The sequence below is a fragment of the Gastrolobium bilobum genome, unplaced genomic scaffold (genome assembly GCF_033153095.1).
Source record: "Gastrolobium bilobum isolate Gb01-03AN ecotype WA unplaced genomic scaffold, APGP_CSIRO_Gbil_v1 utg7477, whole genome shotgun sequence".
In the NCBI taxonomy this organism is placed as follows: domain Eukaryota; kingdom Viridiplantae; phylum Streptophyta; class Magnoliopsida; order Fabales; family Fabaceae; genus Gastrolobium; species Gastrolobium bilobum.
In genome coordinates this window covers 18,199-34,980 of record NW_026896373.1, presented here as the reverse complement: position 1 = coordinate 34,980, position 16,782 = coordinate 18,199, and the positions used below count along the sequence as shown (strand labels likewise).

At 28.0% G+C, this 16,782-nt stretch overlaps 1 protein-coding gene across 1 annotated transcript; it reads left to right on the top strand.

Annotated features, from left to right (window-relative positions):
• The first annotated feature begins 11,645 nt into the window (after window positions 1-11,645).
• On the top strand, window positions 11,646-15,648 carry LOC133299417 (uncharacterized WD repeat-containing protein C2A9.03-like). The gene is made up of 10 exons (XM_061498869.1): window positions 11,646-11,758; window positions 12,367-12,531; window positions 12,728-12,895; window positions 12,985-13,071; window positions 13,296-13,430; window positions 13,512-13,622; window positions 14,014-14,105; window positions 14,255-14,360; window positions 14,818-14,904; window positions 14,986-15,648. The coding sequence occupies exons 2-10, from the start codon at window positions 12,391-12,393 to the stop codon at window positions 15,394-15,396; spliced, it is 1,338 nt and encodes a 445-aa protein (XP_061354853.1). The 5' UTR covers window positions 11,646-11,758; window positions 12,367-12,390; the 3' UTR covers window positions 15,397-15,648.
• Window positions 15,649-16,782: the final 1,134 nt, after the last annotated feature.

Sequence of the window (16,782 nt, the reverse complement as noted above, 5' to 3'; positions counted from 1 at the left end):
TATTCGGTATATTTACGTATATTCATTTGTTGAGTCAATTGTCTTAATAACTTAAAAGTCTTTAAAATATTATATTTCTCTTGTTTTTTAATTTTTAAATCACTTTATTAATTTTTTTAAAAAATTTATTCTTTTTAATATCATTTTAAATGAAACTATTGTGTTTCAGTGGTATTTTATTTTCTTTCTACTTTATAGTATTCTATCTTTGTCTCTCCTCCTGATTTTGTGAATAAGAAAAAAGGTAAAAAAAACTACCAAAAAAACAATAATTTCATTTGAAATAACATAAAATTATGGACTTTAAAATGACAAATATTTTTTACTTACTTTTTATATCATTGTATACTAAAATATTTTAAAATGACACGAGATTGATAACAAGTGTATTTTTTAAAAATTAAAGTAAGATTTTACACTATATTTAAGAGAAAAGTATTTGTACCATACCAACATTAATTTTAAATGACATAATTTTTTATTATTTTAGATTAAACATGAGTACGCGATGTGATGTATAGTTCATGATTTTTTACTCTTTTTTTCTTCCTAATTTTATAGAGGAAAAAATAATATAAAAAATAACGAAATATACACTAAAATAACATCATTTTATTTAAAAATTATACAAATTTATATCATTTAAAATGACAAATATTTTTTTTCACATTAAAACAAATTTGTGTTTTAAAATTTATTGCTGTTGAGAAGTAAGATATATGTTCCGCTGTCGCCAACTTAATTTATTATCTAAAAATAATTTTTTTAACAATATTATCTTTATAGGAAAAAAAATCATAATTTCATATCATTTTCGTCTTAAGAGCTCTCTTCAAATACTAACTTATCGGTGAAATTATTAACATTTTTATTTATCTATTCGAACTCCTTATTTGTTTACAATTGTGATTACTTAATTGTCCTTTATTAATTTCATTTGTATAGAATATAATTCAGAAATTGTCGTTATAATATAAGCGTGTATTTTGGTATGATGTATCTAATCAACCAGCATAAATGCTCTCTTTTTGTACCATATTTAATTTGTAACCTGTGAACCAAAATAACTAACAACTAATGACAGTTCGAATATGGAAATTTTCTTACAATAACAAAAGACATGAGTTTTTTTTCAGAATCTGGACGCAACGGGAAAGTCATAGACTATTATCGGACTCGTTAGTTGCAATCCATTACAATGAATTCATTTATCGTTCATAGTGATAGAGACGATAATACTTAGACGATCCCAATTTTAGAACTTGTACCAATTTACGACCTTGTTCACTTTTATCTGTCATCACACAAAAAGAAAAAAAGAAGAAGCATACAACTTACAAGCATAAAAGTAAATTACATACGACATGAATATGTACTAAATATGAATTTTTTTTCCTATATTTTTATACCCCCTTTCTTTATGGTATGACAATACTATTTACTACTTTAAGGATTTGATCCCTTTGATTAAAAAATATTTGCATACAAGTAAGAAAAAAGTGTATAAATGTGTAATGGTGACATTTCAAGTTACTTTTGAATGAACAATAATTAATAAGGCTTCCCTTTCACTCAACATATACTTAATGATTTTAATTATGAACAGCTTAGCATATGCTTTGTAGTTTTCATATAACACTTCCATAAGTGCTAATTCTAGTTCGTTGTCAATTATAAATTAGATATATGTACAAAAGAAAATTTTATCCTTTTTTTTTCCTTAGCATATTTGTTGGGACTTTCATTTCGGACCAGACTTACAAAAGCCCAGTTGCAAGATATCAAAGCCTAAAGTGACTTTGGGACCAGCCTTACAAAAGCCCAGCTGCAAGAAAATTTTATCCTTTTTTATCCTTAACATTATTCACCTGGGGGGTCATTTGGTATAGAACATAAAAAACTTTTACCTGGAAAAAAGGATTTTTGTGAATATGGTGAGAATTTTTTTTTCCCGAGAGAGTTACAAAAAGGTGTTTGGTAGGCAAAAAAAATTTCGGTAAACTTTGATTAATTTTACTTATGCTATGTTTAGTTGATTCTAAAATATTGACGGGAATCTGAATCGAAATGACAAAATTATTCATTTTTACACATCTTCTTATATATTGTATAAGGGTATTTTTGTCTCAAAATATGAAAATGAGTTTTCCAATTGGTGGAAAAAAAATAATTCCATGGAATTATTTTTCCCCATGTGTAGTTAAAAACGGGAATGGTGGGAAAAAAATTATCCCGATATAATTTTACTATTACTCATACCAAATATGGTAAAAAAAAAATTCTCACCTCACTTTTCCAAGATTATTCCCAAAATACTCACACCAAACACCCCTTAGGCTTTGGTAAGTATTAAGTATCTTAAGCATTAATATACTATTATTTTAAAGTAGTGTTAAACATTAGTTATGAGAGAATGGTAAGTATTAATAAATTATCATTATTATAAAAAATGTTAAGCATTAATTATAGTGGATGGGAAGGGATTAAATTATATATATATATATATATATTATCAATTAAAGAGTATATGAAGTTGTTTAAAACATAAAACATTGAGACTAAATATCATATTTTGATAGGATTAACATTTCTCTTGCAATTGGAAATAACTTTATCTCCTGCAACCACAAAACGATATCGTTTTAAAATTTAGAAAAAAAATATAAAGTATTTTGATAAGATTCATGATACAAGAGTTGTAATATTCAAATCTATATAAAAAAATTAAAAAAAATAAACAGTGCGGCGCTAAAAGCGTTGTCATTGTGTCTAGGGTGGCATAAAAGCGCTATATATATAGAGAGAGAAATTCGTAATATTAGAAGAAAGGGCGCTTAAAGCGCCATATATAAAAGTTTGGTGCATTTAGTGTCATCTACTCATCTTGTAAGAAGAAAAGGGAGTCAGTGAAAATAATAAAATAATAATATATATAAATATAATAATGTAATAATAATAATAGGATAAAAAATATTAAATAAATATTAAAATAATGTAATAATAAAAAAAATATAATAAAAAGAAAAGTTTATATTTTTCTTTTTGTCATGGCTGTTGATTAGATTTTTTTAAAGTCAAGCTAAAAAGATGATTCTTATCTATATAATGATTAATTAGTTAAATTATAGTTAGATTTTTATTTAGATTGGTTAAAACTTAACTATATAAGGATTGGATTAGTAAAAAAAAAAAGAGAAAAAGAAGTCTGCATATTTATCTATATATATAGATAACCTGATGATCGTAGAAAGAAATGAATAAACAGCAATGTTCTTAAAATCGGTTCGGTTATTGACTCGGTCGAGGTACTGGGTCATTGGTTCAACCAGTGGGTCACTGGTTCAACCGCATGACCCGGTAATTATATGTAATTTTATAATTTATATTAAAAAATTATAAACATACTCAAATATCTAAAAAAAATGATAAAAATTTCAAATATTTTAATATAAAAAATAATAAATCACATATTATTATCCAATAAAAGATCAAACAAAAATATAATGATCGTGATACGGGACTTTAGGTTAAGAAAACGACATCTCTAACTAAAAGATTGTAGAACTAAGAAATTCCTTTGGTGTCAAATGGATATTATCGAAATATGTAATCCTTAACTAAAAGATTCTGATATGAAATGAGCCATAAATGTTTGGGATCAGACGGTAAGAAGGTAAAGGACGCCTTACTTGGCTTGAGTTCCGCCAAATAGAACCTTTCACATGCAGAAACCCACAAAGGTCTGAGCTTTAGTAGTTTTAGTTAAAAGTTACATATCATTTTAGTTATTATTTTCTTATTATAAACATATTATAAGATAATGATATTTTCGCTAAAGTATCTGGACTGGTTATAGTTTGAAAATCATAATATTAGTGAAATTTATCTCACGTGTATTTATGTTTATGCTAACATTTTCATAAAATAAGCATACCAGTACGTGTATCTTTGTAGTTGAATGAAGCACCATGATTAAAAACTTTAAGGATCTTACGGAGTTTATAATGATTTTGTGTACTCGTGGAGTGACTTTAGTTTTCTACCCCGACAAAGTATAAATATTTTCTTTCAGTTTTAGAGGATGATGTAATATAGTTTATTCTAGATATGCTAATGAACTTGACTTATTATTTAATGTATAATTAAATTTTAATAGTATTTCTTTTATATTCGCTGCTCTATATTCTCATATTTTTTATTATTTTATAATTTTTATTCGTTCATTTAAAATAAGAATTAATAAGTGTTTACAAAAAAAAATAATGTGACATCCTCTATATTTTTTTTTTCGTAAAACATCCTCTATACTAAGTTATAGAGAATGCTACAAGAATAATGTAACATTTTTAAAATACCCAAAAAAAAATTTAAACCCCAAAATAAGGTTCGTTTTGGGGTTACACTAGATAAAACTATCTACTTTGAATGAGAAATATTTTTTTCCTACTTTTGTAGATATTGTGGGCATTAACTTATGAGTTTTTATAAGTGTTCTAGAAGATTTTGTTTTCTAGTTATTTATTTCGGTGTTGTTTTATTATATATACAATTTTTTATTTATAATTATTTTTCATTACTATGCTGTAATTTTATACGATTTCATTGACTGTTAAGCCAATTGATTAGGGATTTTGGCGCTGTTGATGATTTATGTTTTGAATTTGGTTAATGAATATAAGTTACATATTGGTGATTGTATTAATAGAAATTTTTTTTTGGTGAAATCTTATATTTACAATTAGTGTTTGATCGTTTTTTTTATAACATTTTTAAGCAATATATAATAAAATTACAATGAGATTACCGTAGAAAATTATTAAATAAATTTAATTTTTTCCTAATATTTTTGAAGTTTTGAGTTTAGTATATGGGAAAAAAGTTTCCGATGTTACTTTAGATAACTTTATCTAATGTTCATCGAAACGACGTCATTTTAGGGTTGAAAAATTAAAAAATTAGAGTGATAAAGACTATTATAACCCTGAAATAAATTAAAATTACAAAAATACCATGATTTCCGTCCCAAAACGACGTCGTTTTGATGAACATTAGATAAAGTTATCTAAAGTAATATCAGAAAAAATAAATCCTTAGTATATTATTAAAATAAAAAGTTTACAGTTTTTTAATTACGGATTGTCATATCATTTAAAACATCTGATGAATCGTACATTGTTAAATTCACAAAATTATATTTATTATAATTATTATTGGTGGAAATGGTTGCAGAACAAATAATTTGTGTTCTATAAATATAAGGGAAATATTTTTTTCATGTTACATAATTTTTTTTATCTCATGTTAGTATGTTACACATCCATCGAAATTCGAGCTAACATTTTTTTTCCTTTTTAGTTATGGGACCCACTTAATTATGTCTCTACATGAAACAATATTATCTCATGAGAAAAACATAGCCCTAAATATAAATATTCATATAAAACCACCAAACGTGGATAAAGTGACGGAGAGTTATTTTAACTTAACTATCAATCAAGAGTTCAAATCATGCATATGCTACTGTATTAAAAATCTCAATTCAAATCGGAATTAATCAGAACTTATATATACTATCATAGTTTAGCAAATATTTGGAACACTTCTTCAATACAGGTTTTTAATCAAGCTACTGCCTACTGGATGGTTTCAACGTCTTTAATAACTAAAGCTGAGAATCAAGGTAAGAAAAAATGGTTGCATTTCAGCTAATATGCTTTGGATTACAACATTTATTTTAAAAAGAACCATGTTTAATGTCATTTTCGATATTGTATCGGAAGTAATCATAGTGTTTATTATCTACAATAATTTCTAAAATATATTTATAACAAACAGTTTTAGTATAGTATGTTATTTCTGTTCAATAACGCATAAACATAATACTTGTATTTTCTTATAGTAATAAAAACTTCAGAAAAATATTTATGTGTAGATCAGTTATCTGCATTTAATTTCAAAACGATGTCGTTTTGGGATTGAAACATTAAAAAATTATAATTATAAAGACAATAATAATCCTGAAATAAATTAAAATTACAAAAATACGATGATTTCTGCTCAAAACGATGTCATATTGGACTTACTGCAGATAACTTATATATAGTAACTGTAAAAAAAGTGAACCCTACAAAATTATTAGAAAATATTTTAATTTTCAAATATTTTCATACATTGCCAAGTGCTAATATAGCTATTATGTAAAACAATCATTCCTTAAACATATAGTGTTCGTTATTTCATTATTCTCAAATTATTAATGTCAATGGGTAAAATGTTTCAGCATTACTCCTAAATTCATTTTCTTCTTGGATATTATACCCATAGTAGTTAAAATTTCAATTTAAATCTGTATTTTTATGATTTTATGATTTTTTTAATCAAAATGATTTATCAAAAATTTAAATGCTTTTACGATTTTTTTTACGTTAGAATTTTACATTTTACGATTTTTTTTTATCTTTTTTCCGATTTTAGGTAAAATCTCAATTTTAACTACAATGATTATACCTAGTAAATATTTGAATGACTTATGAATATATTTAATAAGATCTTAACTATTTATTATAAAATCATTATTTAATAAATATAAGAGGCAGAATATTCTTACACTGGTGTAAGAGTTAGAAGTCTTACACTCAATCTTGACCATTGATCCACTTGTATTCAATGACTCACATTACTAAAAAATTAGAACCCTTAGATATAAGTGGGATCAACAGACAAGATTAAGAATGTAACTTACACTGGTATAAAATCATCTTGAGCCTATATATATATATATATATATATATATATATATATATATATATATATATATATATATATATATATATATGGTCATAAAACAAGCGAGATTTGCTTAATTCTAATGTACAGGTATGATAATTAATGTCGAAGCAGCATAAAAAATTGTTAAATAAAAAGTAATTGAGAAATCAATTTGTCATGTTGTAGAATGACATTGTTTCTTCCTGCAACATGATTCGGTTTCATATCCTGACTTTTTTACATGATACAATTTTAGATTTTTTTTTAGAGCAAGAGGCCCGCACTTAATTTGTGTGTGCAGGTAAAAATCTTTTGTTATATAACATGACACAAAGTGAACCCAAAGTAATTATAGATAAAAAAGAAACTATTATTAAACATACTTTTATAGCTAAGTTATAAATTAACTTCAAATTCAAAATCATAAGAATAAGAAAAGTCCATAAAAATAAATACGAATTTTAAAGATAGAAGGGTTTAATATTTCTCATATTGTAAAAAATAAAATTATCTCCTAGATATACATAAAAATATGTGGGGTTCAAAAAAAATTTCTATCTTCTCCTCACAGGGCTGCACACGGGCCCCACATACTTTTATATGTGTAGGAGATAATTGATAATTTTATCTCTTATAACATTATAAACATTAAACCCAAAATAAGAATATATAAAAATAAAAGATAGTTAATTATAATAGACTTAATATCTAATAATTTTAAATTTCAAATACATTCCAAATCTTATACCCCAAATCATGCTAGATTTATTATTTATCAAATTTTGCAGAATAAATAATAAGATTTACTGCTTTATTTGAATTGATATTCAGTTATAATTATTAAGTTCCAAATATTTTAAATTATTGTTTGTTTGAAAAGGTGAATAAAATATTATTTGGGGCATGAATAATAATAAGGGAAAACTTTAAAAATTTCCCTATAGTTTTGCTATAGAATCACTTATCCCCTATACCTTTTTTTAATCACTTGTTCCTTATGATTTTTTTCATCCAAACCTATTTTCAACATCGATAGAATCTTGATTAATCTACCTATTTTATCATTTTTAGAAAAAGAAAATAAACTTATGATAAAAAAGAAAAAGAAAAAATAATATGAAATGTATTTGAAACTTATAACACTAATTTTTTTTTTGTCTTATTATTTATGATATATCTTTTAACAATGGTAGAAAAGACTAAAACTGAAAACTTAAAAATAAAAGACTAAATATGCTTAAATAATTTAAAAAATAGACTGAGGACAAAAGAGAAAAAAAAGAAAATATAACATATTTTTTTTTAAAACTTATAACACCAATTTCTTTTTATTCTATTCATTTTTTGTCTTATTTTTCTTTTATTTCTTTTAATAGTGATAAAAAACTAACAGTGAAAAAAGCAAAACAAAAAACAAAATATATTTAATTTAAAAAAATAAAATAAATTGAGAACAAAAAGAAAAAAAAATAGAAGAAAAATAAGATTTTTTTTTTAAATTTACAACACTAACTTATTTTTTATCCTATTTTTTGTCTAATTTTTCTTTAGATTATTTATGTTTTTTACTTTTACTCTTTTATGTAACGTTGTAAGTAGAGGTGAAACTGGGCCGGCCCGGCCTACAGGGGCCTATGACTCGGCCTACATCAGGTCAGACCTGACCTAGTATATTTTGTAAAATAGGCCGGACTTGGGCCTTGAAAAAATTTGTTTAATAAAAAGGCCGTAGGCTCACTTTCACAAAGTCTGAACTATAAGCCTATAGGCCGGCCTATATTGCACTATTTATTTTAAATAAAATAAAATAAGTATGACCGTAAGAAAAACAAAAGATATAAATTTAATCTGTTATAGAATATTTTCATATTGTAACCACCCACCCAAGGATCCCTTAATAGATAACCACCCAATTATTCTAACAATATAAAACAGTAAGATTGCTAAGGATAGAGTCCCTATCCCAACAGAAAGGAAATTAAATCCTACTACAACTGGGAGATCTACACAAGTCCAAGAGGTAACCCTTATAAATAAGAGGTTAAAGACCCCAAGTACGTACTTTGAATTCATTTACTACTTCTGCCCACACTGTGCACACACCCACGTCTCGGCTATAAGCCTATTGCTTGTGCGCAGTGATGGGGATATTGGCCATAAGCCAACCAAGATACCTATCCATAGGATATCTCTGAGCGCATACCCTTGAGGTATCATTATACGGTTTAATAGAACGGAACATAATCAATTGCAATTATTTATAATTTAATTATGTAGGAGGAACCAACATCTCAACATGTTAGATTGTGTATATGAATATATTAAAAGGTTTTGAGGAGATGTTATACTTACTACAAACATCATGATGTGTTTGTTGGATTCATGTGGTTATTTTAATTTACATAGTATGGATTTGTTTGTTAGATCTGATGAAATATATGTTATTTAGTTTGAGCATTTTACTTTTGAAATTTACTTAAATGCAGATTGTATGAGTTTTGTTGTGATTCATGATTCTGTTTGAAAGTTAAAATTATGATTTTTGGTTTAGCAATATAATTTGAGTATGTTGTAAAGTTGATTTATGGTTTTGCTTAGAAGTTAAAAATTAGCCGGCTAACGGGCTAGGCCAGACCATTTGTTTTTTACAAACGGGCAAAACCATACTAACAGTTAGACTCGTACTAGGCTTGGACTAGGCCAAATTGAAATTTTTTGATGTAGGCTTGGGTTTTTCAGGGCAAAGCTTGGTCCAGCCTAGCCCACTTTCACCCTTAGTTGTAAGTTTTAATATAGGAAAAAATATTTGTCTTTTGAGAAGACAGTCATTTTAGTTAAAATTACTGTGTTTTATTTAATATTAAATTAAAAAAATCTTTTACTTTATTCCATCATGATTTTTATTGTGTGACTATTTCTCTCGTCATAAAACATAATATTTTTGACTAAAATAAAATAATTTTATATCCTTTAAAAAGACAACCAAACACTAACACACCCCCCCTATGGTAAACAACACTAATCCCTTTAATATATTTGGTTTTAAATTTTTTTTTGTCCTAAATCATTCTTTTCGATTTATACATATTTGAACTTTTTTTTTTATTTTGTTCTCTTTTATAAATATTGTAAGTTTTTAATATATATATATATATATATATATATATATATATATATTTTATCATCACTATGTTTTTTTATTTAAAAAGGGTAAAATAAGTCGATTAATTAAGTTTCTAACAATATTAATAATGAGTTTGAATAAAAAAACATAAAGGGGAAAGTGATTTGAAAAAATGTAAAAAGACAAGCGAGTCAAAGCAAAATTATAAAGAAATTTGTGAACTTTTTCCTATTAACAGAAAATTTCTTTAGTGCTACGAATGCACTGAGTTTTCAATATATCTTCTACTCATAATGTGACACGTATTTTATTTTTTATCAAATCATTCTCTTACTTGATTTTAAAATAAATTATTTATTAATAAATTGACAAAAGTAAGACATGAGTCCTATTATGAGTAGAAGATGTACCGTAGCACTAAAAATATTCTTCTACTAATAAATTAAGGATTTGCTTTTTCTGCAGTTACTGCAGATAAATTATCTGCAGTAAGTCCAATACGATATTATTTTGGGACGAAAATCATAGTATTTTTGTAATTTTAATTTATTTCAGGGTTATTATAGTCTTTATAATTATAATTTTTTAATATTTCAATCCAAAAACGACGTCGTTTTGGAAGTAAATGCAGATAACTTTTTTTTTTTTTTTGGTACATGCAGATAACTTATCTGTAACTGGAGAAATACTTTTCTTATAAAGTAATAAGAAAAAATATTTATCATTTTAAATGACATAATTTTATGTCGTTTTTATTTAATGAAACTACGTCATTTTAGTGTATTTTTATATATTCTCTCCTTCGCTTTCTTTTTTTCCTAATTTTATAAAAAAAATGTTAAAAAATTCAAAAAATACACTAAAATGACATAATTTCAATAAAAATGACTCAAAATTATGTTATTTAAAATAAAAATTACTTTTCCCAAAGTTTGATCTCCGGAAATATTATGTAATTGGAGAAAAAAAAGAATAGAAAAATAATAGAGGGTGGCCGACTTAAGAACAACAAGTGCCTACTAAGATATTATTTAGGCTGATGTTGATGACGAAAGTGTATTTATTATGTATAATGATAATAGTAACGGGAAAATGTGTAAATGATGTAAAATTATGTTATTTTAAATGAGAGAAAGAGATAAATTATGAAAAAGAGAGTGGGCAAAAAAATTAAAGGTGAGTGTCCCATTTTTTTGTGAAAAAATAATACAAGTTATCTTATTTAAAATGACATACATTTTTTTCTTAATTCATAGAAAAAAGACATGACTTTATCTCATTTTAGATTATAACTATTAATTTTCGTGTTATAATGTATTGTTAATTAATAATTAATTTTAGATTATAACTATTAATTTTCGTGTTACAATGTATTGTTAATTAATAATTAATTAATAATAATTATGTTAAAAACCTGAGACTGAAACGCGGCAGTGCCAGTTAGGACTAGGTGGAGGAGGCATAAGCATAAATATATTATATATACATATATATATATATATATATATATATATATATATATATATATATAGGGTTAGGATTATTTTACACCAGTGTAAGTTACACTCTTAATATTAACCATTGATCTCACTTATATCTAAGGGCTCTAATTCTTTAGTAATGTGAGCCATTGGATACAAGTGAATCAATGTTCAAGATTAAGTGTAAGACTTCTAACTCTTAGTGTAAGAATATCCTGCCCCATATATATATATATATATATATATATATATATATATATAAAAGCAAAGATGGTTAAATTGTAAACGCAGAGATCACAAGTCCAAATCATTCTCCAAGATCTAACTGCCCAAGGAAAGCAAAGGAGGAGCTGCTGCTCTGCCCCCATTCCATTCAATCAAAAAGGTCTCTATTTCCGTACTTTCATTCCATTTTTTAATTTTTTATTTTTTTATTTTTTAATAATTCAATTTTCATTACCCCTTCTTCGACATTGCTTCTTCTTCTTTGTATGTGTATGTGTGTGCCGTGGGTTACTACTTTCTGGGTAGCCACCCTTTTATTTCATTATTATTTTGCGATTAAGTTTGTGGGTATTTGAGGTTTTATTTTGGGTCCCCGTGATATTATTATTTCGTCGTTTTCATTTTATAATCGTTAATTTGAAAACTTTCCTGTTCTTATTGATTAAGTGGCTGGCAGCAGTAATTGAAATTACCCAAATTGATGTATTATTTCTCTCAAGCTTTCCTAGTTTCTCGCTAACTCCTTGTCGGTTGGCTTTAGAATCTAAACGGGGTTATTTTGAAAAACAAAATAAAAAAAATTACCTTGTTTTAGGGTTAGGTTATTGCTATCCCTTATACTGTTTCAAGATGGATTAATATTATTTAATTATAATTGAATCTCTAGTATCTTCCGTTTCTAGGTCATAACATTTGATTTGTATTTTCTTATTAGTTACAATTGAAGCATGTTTAATCGTCTTTAACCTCACTCCCTTTATGAACCAGATATCAATAGCATAGTGTTTAAACATGTCTCAACCCCTGGGGGATGAAATGGAGGACGTAGCAGACGATAATGAAATGGCAGAAGTAGAAGATGATATGTATTTCCGTGGCAGAGTGTTTGGTGATTCAGAATCAGAAGAAGATGACGATGAATATGACTCTTTGGTTTGTTTCCAGTCATAATCAAAACCTTTTTATATCATTTGATGTTTCATTTGTTGTGGGGTGTTTGTCTTACCCTTTGCAAAATTATTTTTCACTGCTATTTGCTAAGTTATAATCACATTTTTATTTTTCATGCCTTCTGTTGTCATTAACATAATCTTTCCTGGGGGCGTGGTCTTCGGATTCTCCGTTGCAGGAAAACCGGATAACAGATACTACTTCTGCAGAAGCTAGAAAAGGCAAGGATATCCAAGGTATACCTTGGGATAGACTAAGCATTAGTCGTGAGAAGTATAGACAAACTAGACTAGAGCAGTACAAGAATTATGAAAACATACCGCAATCAGGGGAACTGTCCTTGAAGGTGAAATATGTTTTACTTTGAGTTCTGTATCATTTGAGTAATGTTTTTGGGGCTATCTTTTGATCTTCTACTTTATTTCTTTGCTACAGGAATGTAATCCAACAGATAAAGGAGGAATGTATTATGATTTCTGGCAAAACACTAGATCTGTGAAATCAACAATACTTCATTTTCAAGTACGTTGATATAGTAGTTTACTAGTTTTTTTAATCATCTCAGACGTGATAAGATTTTTTTTGGCCTCACACTGTGTTATATTGTCTCTTGCGGAAACTCATTTACCTGCATATACATCTTATGGAATTAAGTTATCTTATTATTTCCTTTTGGAAATTCAGAGCGTGCAGTTGCCAATAAATTAAGTAACATAATTGTGAATCCTCTAATCTGTCATTTGCAGTTGAGGAACTTGGTTTGGTCAACATCAAAGCATGATGTATATCTTGTTTCGCATTACTCAATTATACACTGGTCGTCTTTAAATTCCAAGAGATCAGAAATCTTGAATGTATCAGGCCATGTAGCTCCATGTGAGGTAATCATTTTTGCGCTGCCTTTTTGTCAAAAGGATCATTTAGGGAAGGCATCTAAGCTTTTAAATACCTGTTGGTAATAGAAACATCCTGGAAGCCTTTTGGAAGGATTTACTCAGACACAGATTAGTACACTTGCCGTACGGGATAAGTTGTTGATTGCTGGGGGTTTTCAAGGAGAACTTATTTGCAAGGTACTTCTGTTGTACTTATCATTCTTATTTTCTTTAATGATTATTATTTTTTAATTATAATTATTTACTAGATGTACTAATGCTGCCCGTTCACCATCACATATGGTCACTGAGATTATCATGCTCAATATTTTATTTTTTGCTTTACCTGCCTGAATTAGTTTATGAATTTTATACTCATTTATATTTTAGATGTTTACCTTGTTTTTGAGATGGTGTAGAGATGATTTTGTCTTTGCATGAATATGATTAATTGAAAAAATACTGATTAGTCAAACTAAAATAATCTGAAGTCATTTTTAATTATCTTACTTTAACTTGGTTTTCCAAATTGAGATAATTTTTAACATCGTCATGTTTTGTCTGATTACACCTACATCTTGTCCTGCAGTACTTAGATCGACCTGGGGTTAGCTTTTGTTCCAGAACTACTTATGATGACAATGCAATCACAAATGCTGTTGAGATTTATGAACATCCAAGGTCTCTTTCTCGGCTTTCTTATTTTTCTTTTATTTTCTCTATTAAGTTAGGGTCTTTAATTATTGATATGGTGTGAGCTATTATTGTTCACAACCCTCAAAGTATGATCGCATACTATTACTAACAATTAATTAATAATAATATAATAGTGGGGCTGTTCATTTCATGGCTTCAAACAATGACTGCGGAGTTAGAGACTTTGACATGGAGAGATTTCAGCTTTCCAAGCATTTCTCCTTCTCCTGGCCAGTAAATGTAAGTTGTTTTTTTTGTGACAATTTCCAATTTTGTAAGAATCCTACTATTATATGATTTTTATTATTGAAAATAGTGTATTACACCTGTCAATCTGCCTTTATCAATTTATTAATGGTGGGAAGACACCAATCACCAAATTGAAGTTTTTGCATTGTGTGTTAGTATAGATGAGGTAAGGAAAAAAAGGAAAGTTTAACTTCTTAACCTTGGCCAATTTTCGCACTACATTTAAGAAGCATCAAACAAAATAGTAGAATAATGGGTAAGTTGAGTTATTGTTAAAAGTTTAAAAAGGAGAGAGATTTGAGAGTAAGTGTGTCTGAATATTAATTTTTGATTTTCTTTTTCGCATGCTTATTGCCATCTCTGCTGCCAGTGTTGGAAAATATGATATCAATGTCTTACAATAAATAGAATAAATGGTGATTTAAATTTGTTCCATTTCTTTCTGCAGCATACTTCGTTGAGTCCTGATGGTAAACTACTTGTAATTGTTGGAGACAACCCAGCAGGGATACTAGCGGATTCTCAAACTGGAAAGGTTGGTGTATTCTGTTTGTCTGTGTGACAAGTTCCTTATGGAAAACTACGAATATCTAATTTTAATTTTGGTTCTTTGTAGACTGTCATGCCATTATGTGGACATTTGGATTATTCATTTGCATCTGCATGGCATCCTGATGGGCGCATTTTTGCCACCGGGAACCAAGACAAAACATGCCGTGTTTGGGATGTCAGGAACTTGTCGAAGACTGTTGCTGTGCTTAAGGGCAACCTTGGAGCTATACGATCAATACGTTTCTCATCTGATGGGCAGTTCATGGCAATGGCTGAGCCAGCTGACTTTGTGCATGTCTATGATGCAAAGAATGGGTTTGAGAAAGAGCAGGAAATTGATTTTTTTGGGGAGATCTCTGGTGTATCTTTTAGCCCGGACACAGAATCACTCTTCATTGGTGTTTGGGATCGCACTTATGGAAGCCTTCTTCAGTACAATCGACGCAGAAGCTACATGTATCTTGACTGCTTGTAAATTTGTAACCACATACCTTCCTTGTATTTTTAAGTTCCTACAGTTTATGTTCTTTTGACTAGGAATTTGAGAATTGTGGCACACCATCTGACCAATACAAGAAAAATGACCCGTGGCTTGCCTCATCATACAATGTAGGACAACTTGGCCTGAGAACGTTACAATTTGTACTCCGATGTGTTAAATAACATTGACTGCCAATCTCTTGAACCCATTTTTTATTCTTATGCTAATGATGAAAGAATGTTTGTACGGCGGCGTATTATACATGTTTTCCTTCATTTGGTGACATTTGTGGTACACATTTCCGTGGGAGGAGCTTATATCTTGAGTTGGTGTCAAGTACAAGACTTCGAGGGTATTCTCCTTAAAATGTTCCATAGCTCCCTAGTTAGTGCTTAAATTTAGTTTAGACTGAGGGTGAATTGGGAATGGGGTTTAGGGCGCCGATGAAATTATGCTTGTGTTGTCGTGTGACCATTCAAAATTAAGTATGTAGCCAAAGCTTGCAGTTGCAGGAACGGAAGGAAAACTATCTAGCTGTTGGGTTGGGTAGGGTTACGTGGGTCGACTCCTAATTTCAAGTCATCAATTAAAAAGGGATTTTAGTATCCACACGTTAATATCTTTATTTATTATTATGATTTTATGATTTTTTTCATCAAAATATTTTTATTAATATAATACGTACAATTTTATTCCCCTTTCATTCTTACGTAAAATTTCATTTTTAACTACTTGATCCACACTGCACTCTCCCCTCTGATTTCGTAAAAGTATAATCAATTTCCTCTTTTTTTTCAAACTCAAAATATAATACAAACCTTAATTGTGTTATCTATTAATCAAGGATTACTTTTTTAGTTGCTCGTTTCTCATTAATGTTATCTCTTTCTTATTTATTTTACACTTTACCCCTTTAATTCTTAATTCTTCTCTATTTTATTTTATTAATTGTTTTTTCTCTCGACCCTTATTATTTTACGCATAAAAAATATAGAGATATTGTTAACTTTTTTGAGAAAGACTTAAAACAACTGCAAACATTTTCTTCATAGAAAAAATAAAGAATAAATTATAGATACATTGTGTTGGTGAAGCGCATATTGCTTTTAGGAATTCATCTTCACATTATAGATATATTAACGATGGTTTCACCCCAATCAGATACATGGAAAATAAAAGAGATTAACTACAGAACCTAGTAGTTCCTATGCCCATCAAAAAGTGGTAAACATCCTTTTGAGAGCTTACGCTTGTAGCTAGCCAGGCGCAAGTGTTACATTCTCTGAACGTATGAGACACCTTCACTTGCCATTATTCCTTGCGAAGGAGGAGTTGAATATGACCAAGGTAGCAGATGGGTGGTGTAACTCACATCACATC

Coding starts and splice junctions, on each gene's coding strand:
- LOC133299417 (XM_061498869.1), top strand. CDS start 12,391: ATGTCTCAACCCCTGGGGGATGAAATGGAGGACGTAGCAGACGATAAT. Junction 12,532..12,727: donor ACGATGAATATGACTCTTTG/GTTTGTTTCCAG, acceptor TCTCCGTTGCAG/GAAAACCGGATAACAGATAC. Junction 14,106..14,254: donor GAGATTTATGAACATCCAAG/GTCTCTTTCTCG, acceptor ATAATATAATAG/TGGGGCTGTTCATTTCATGG.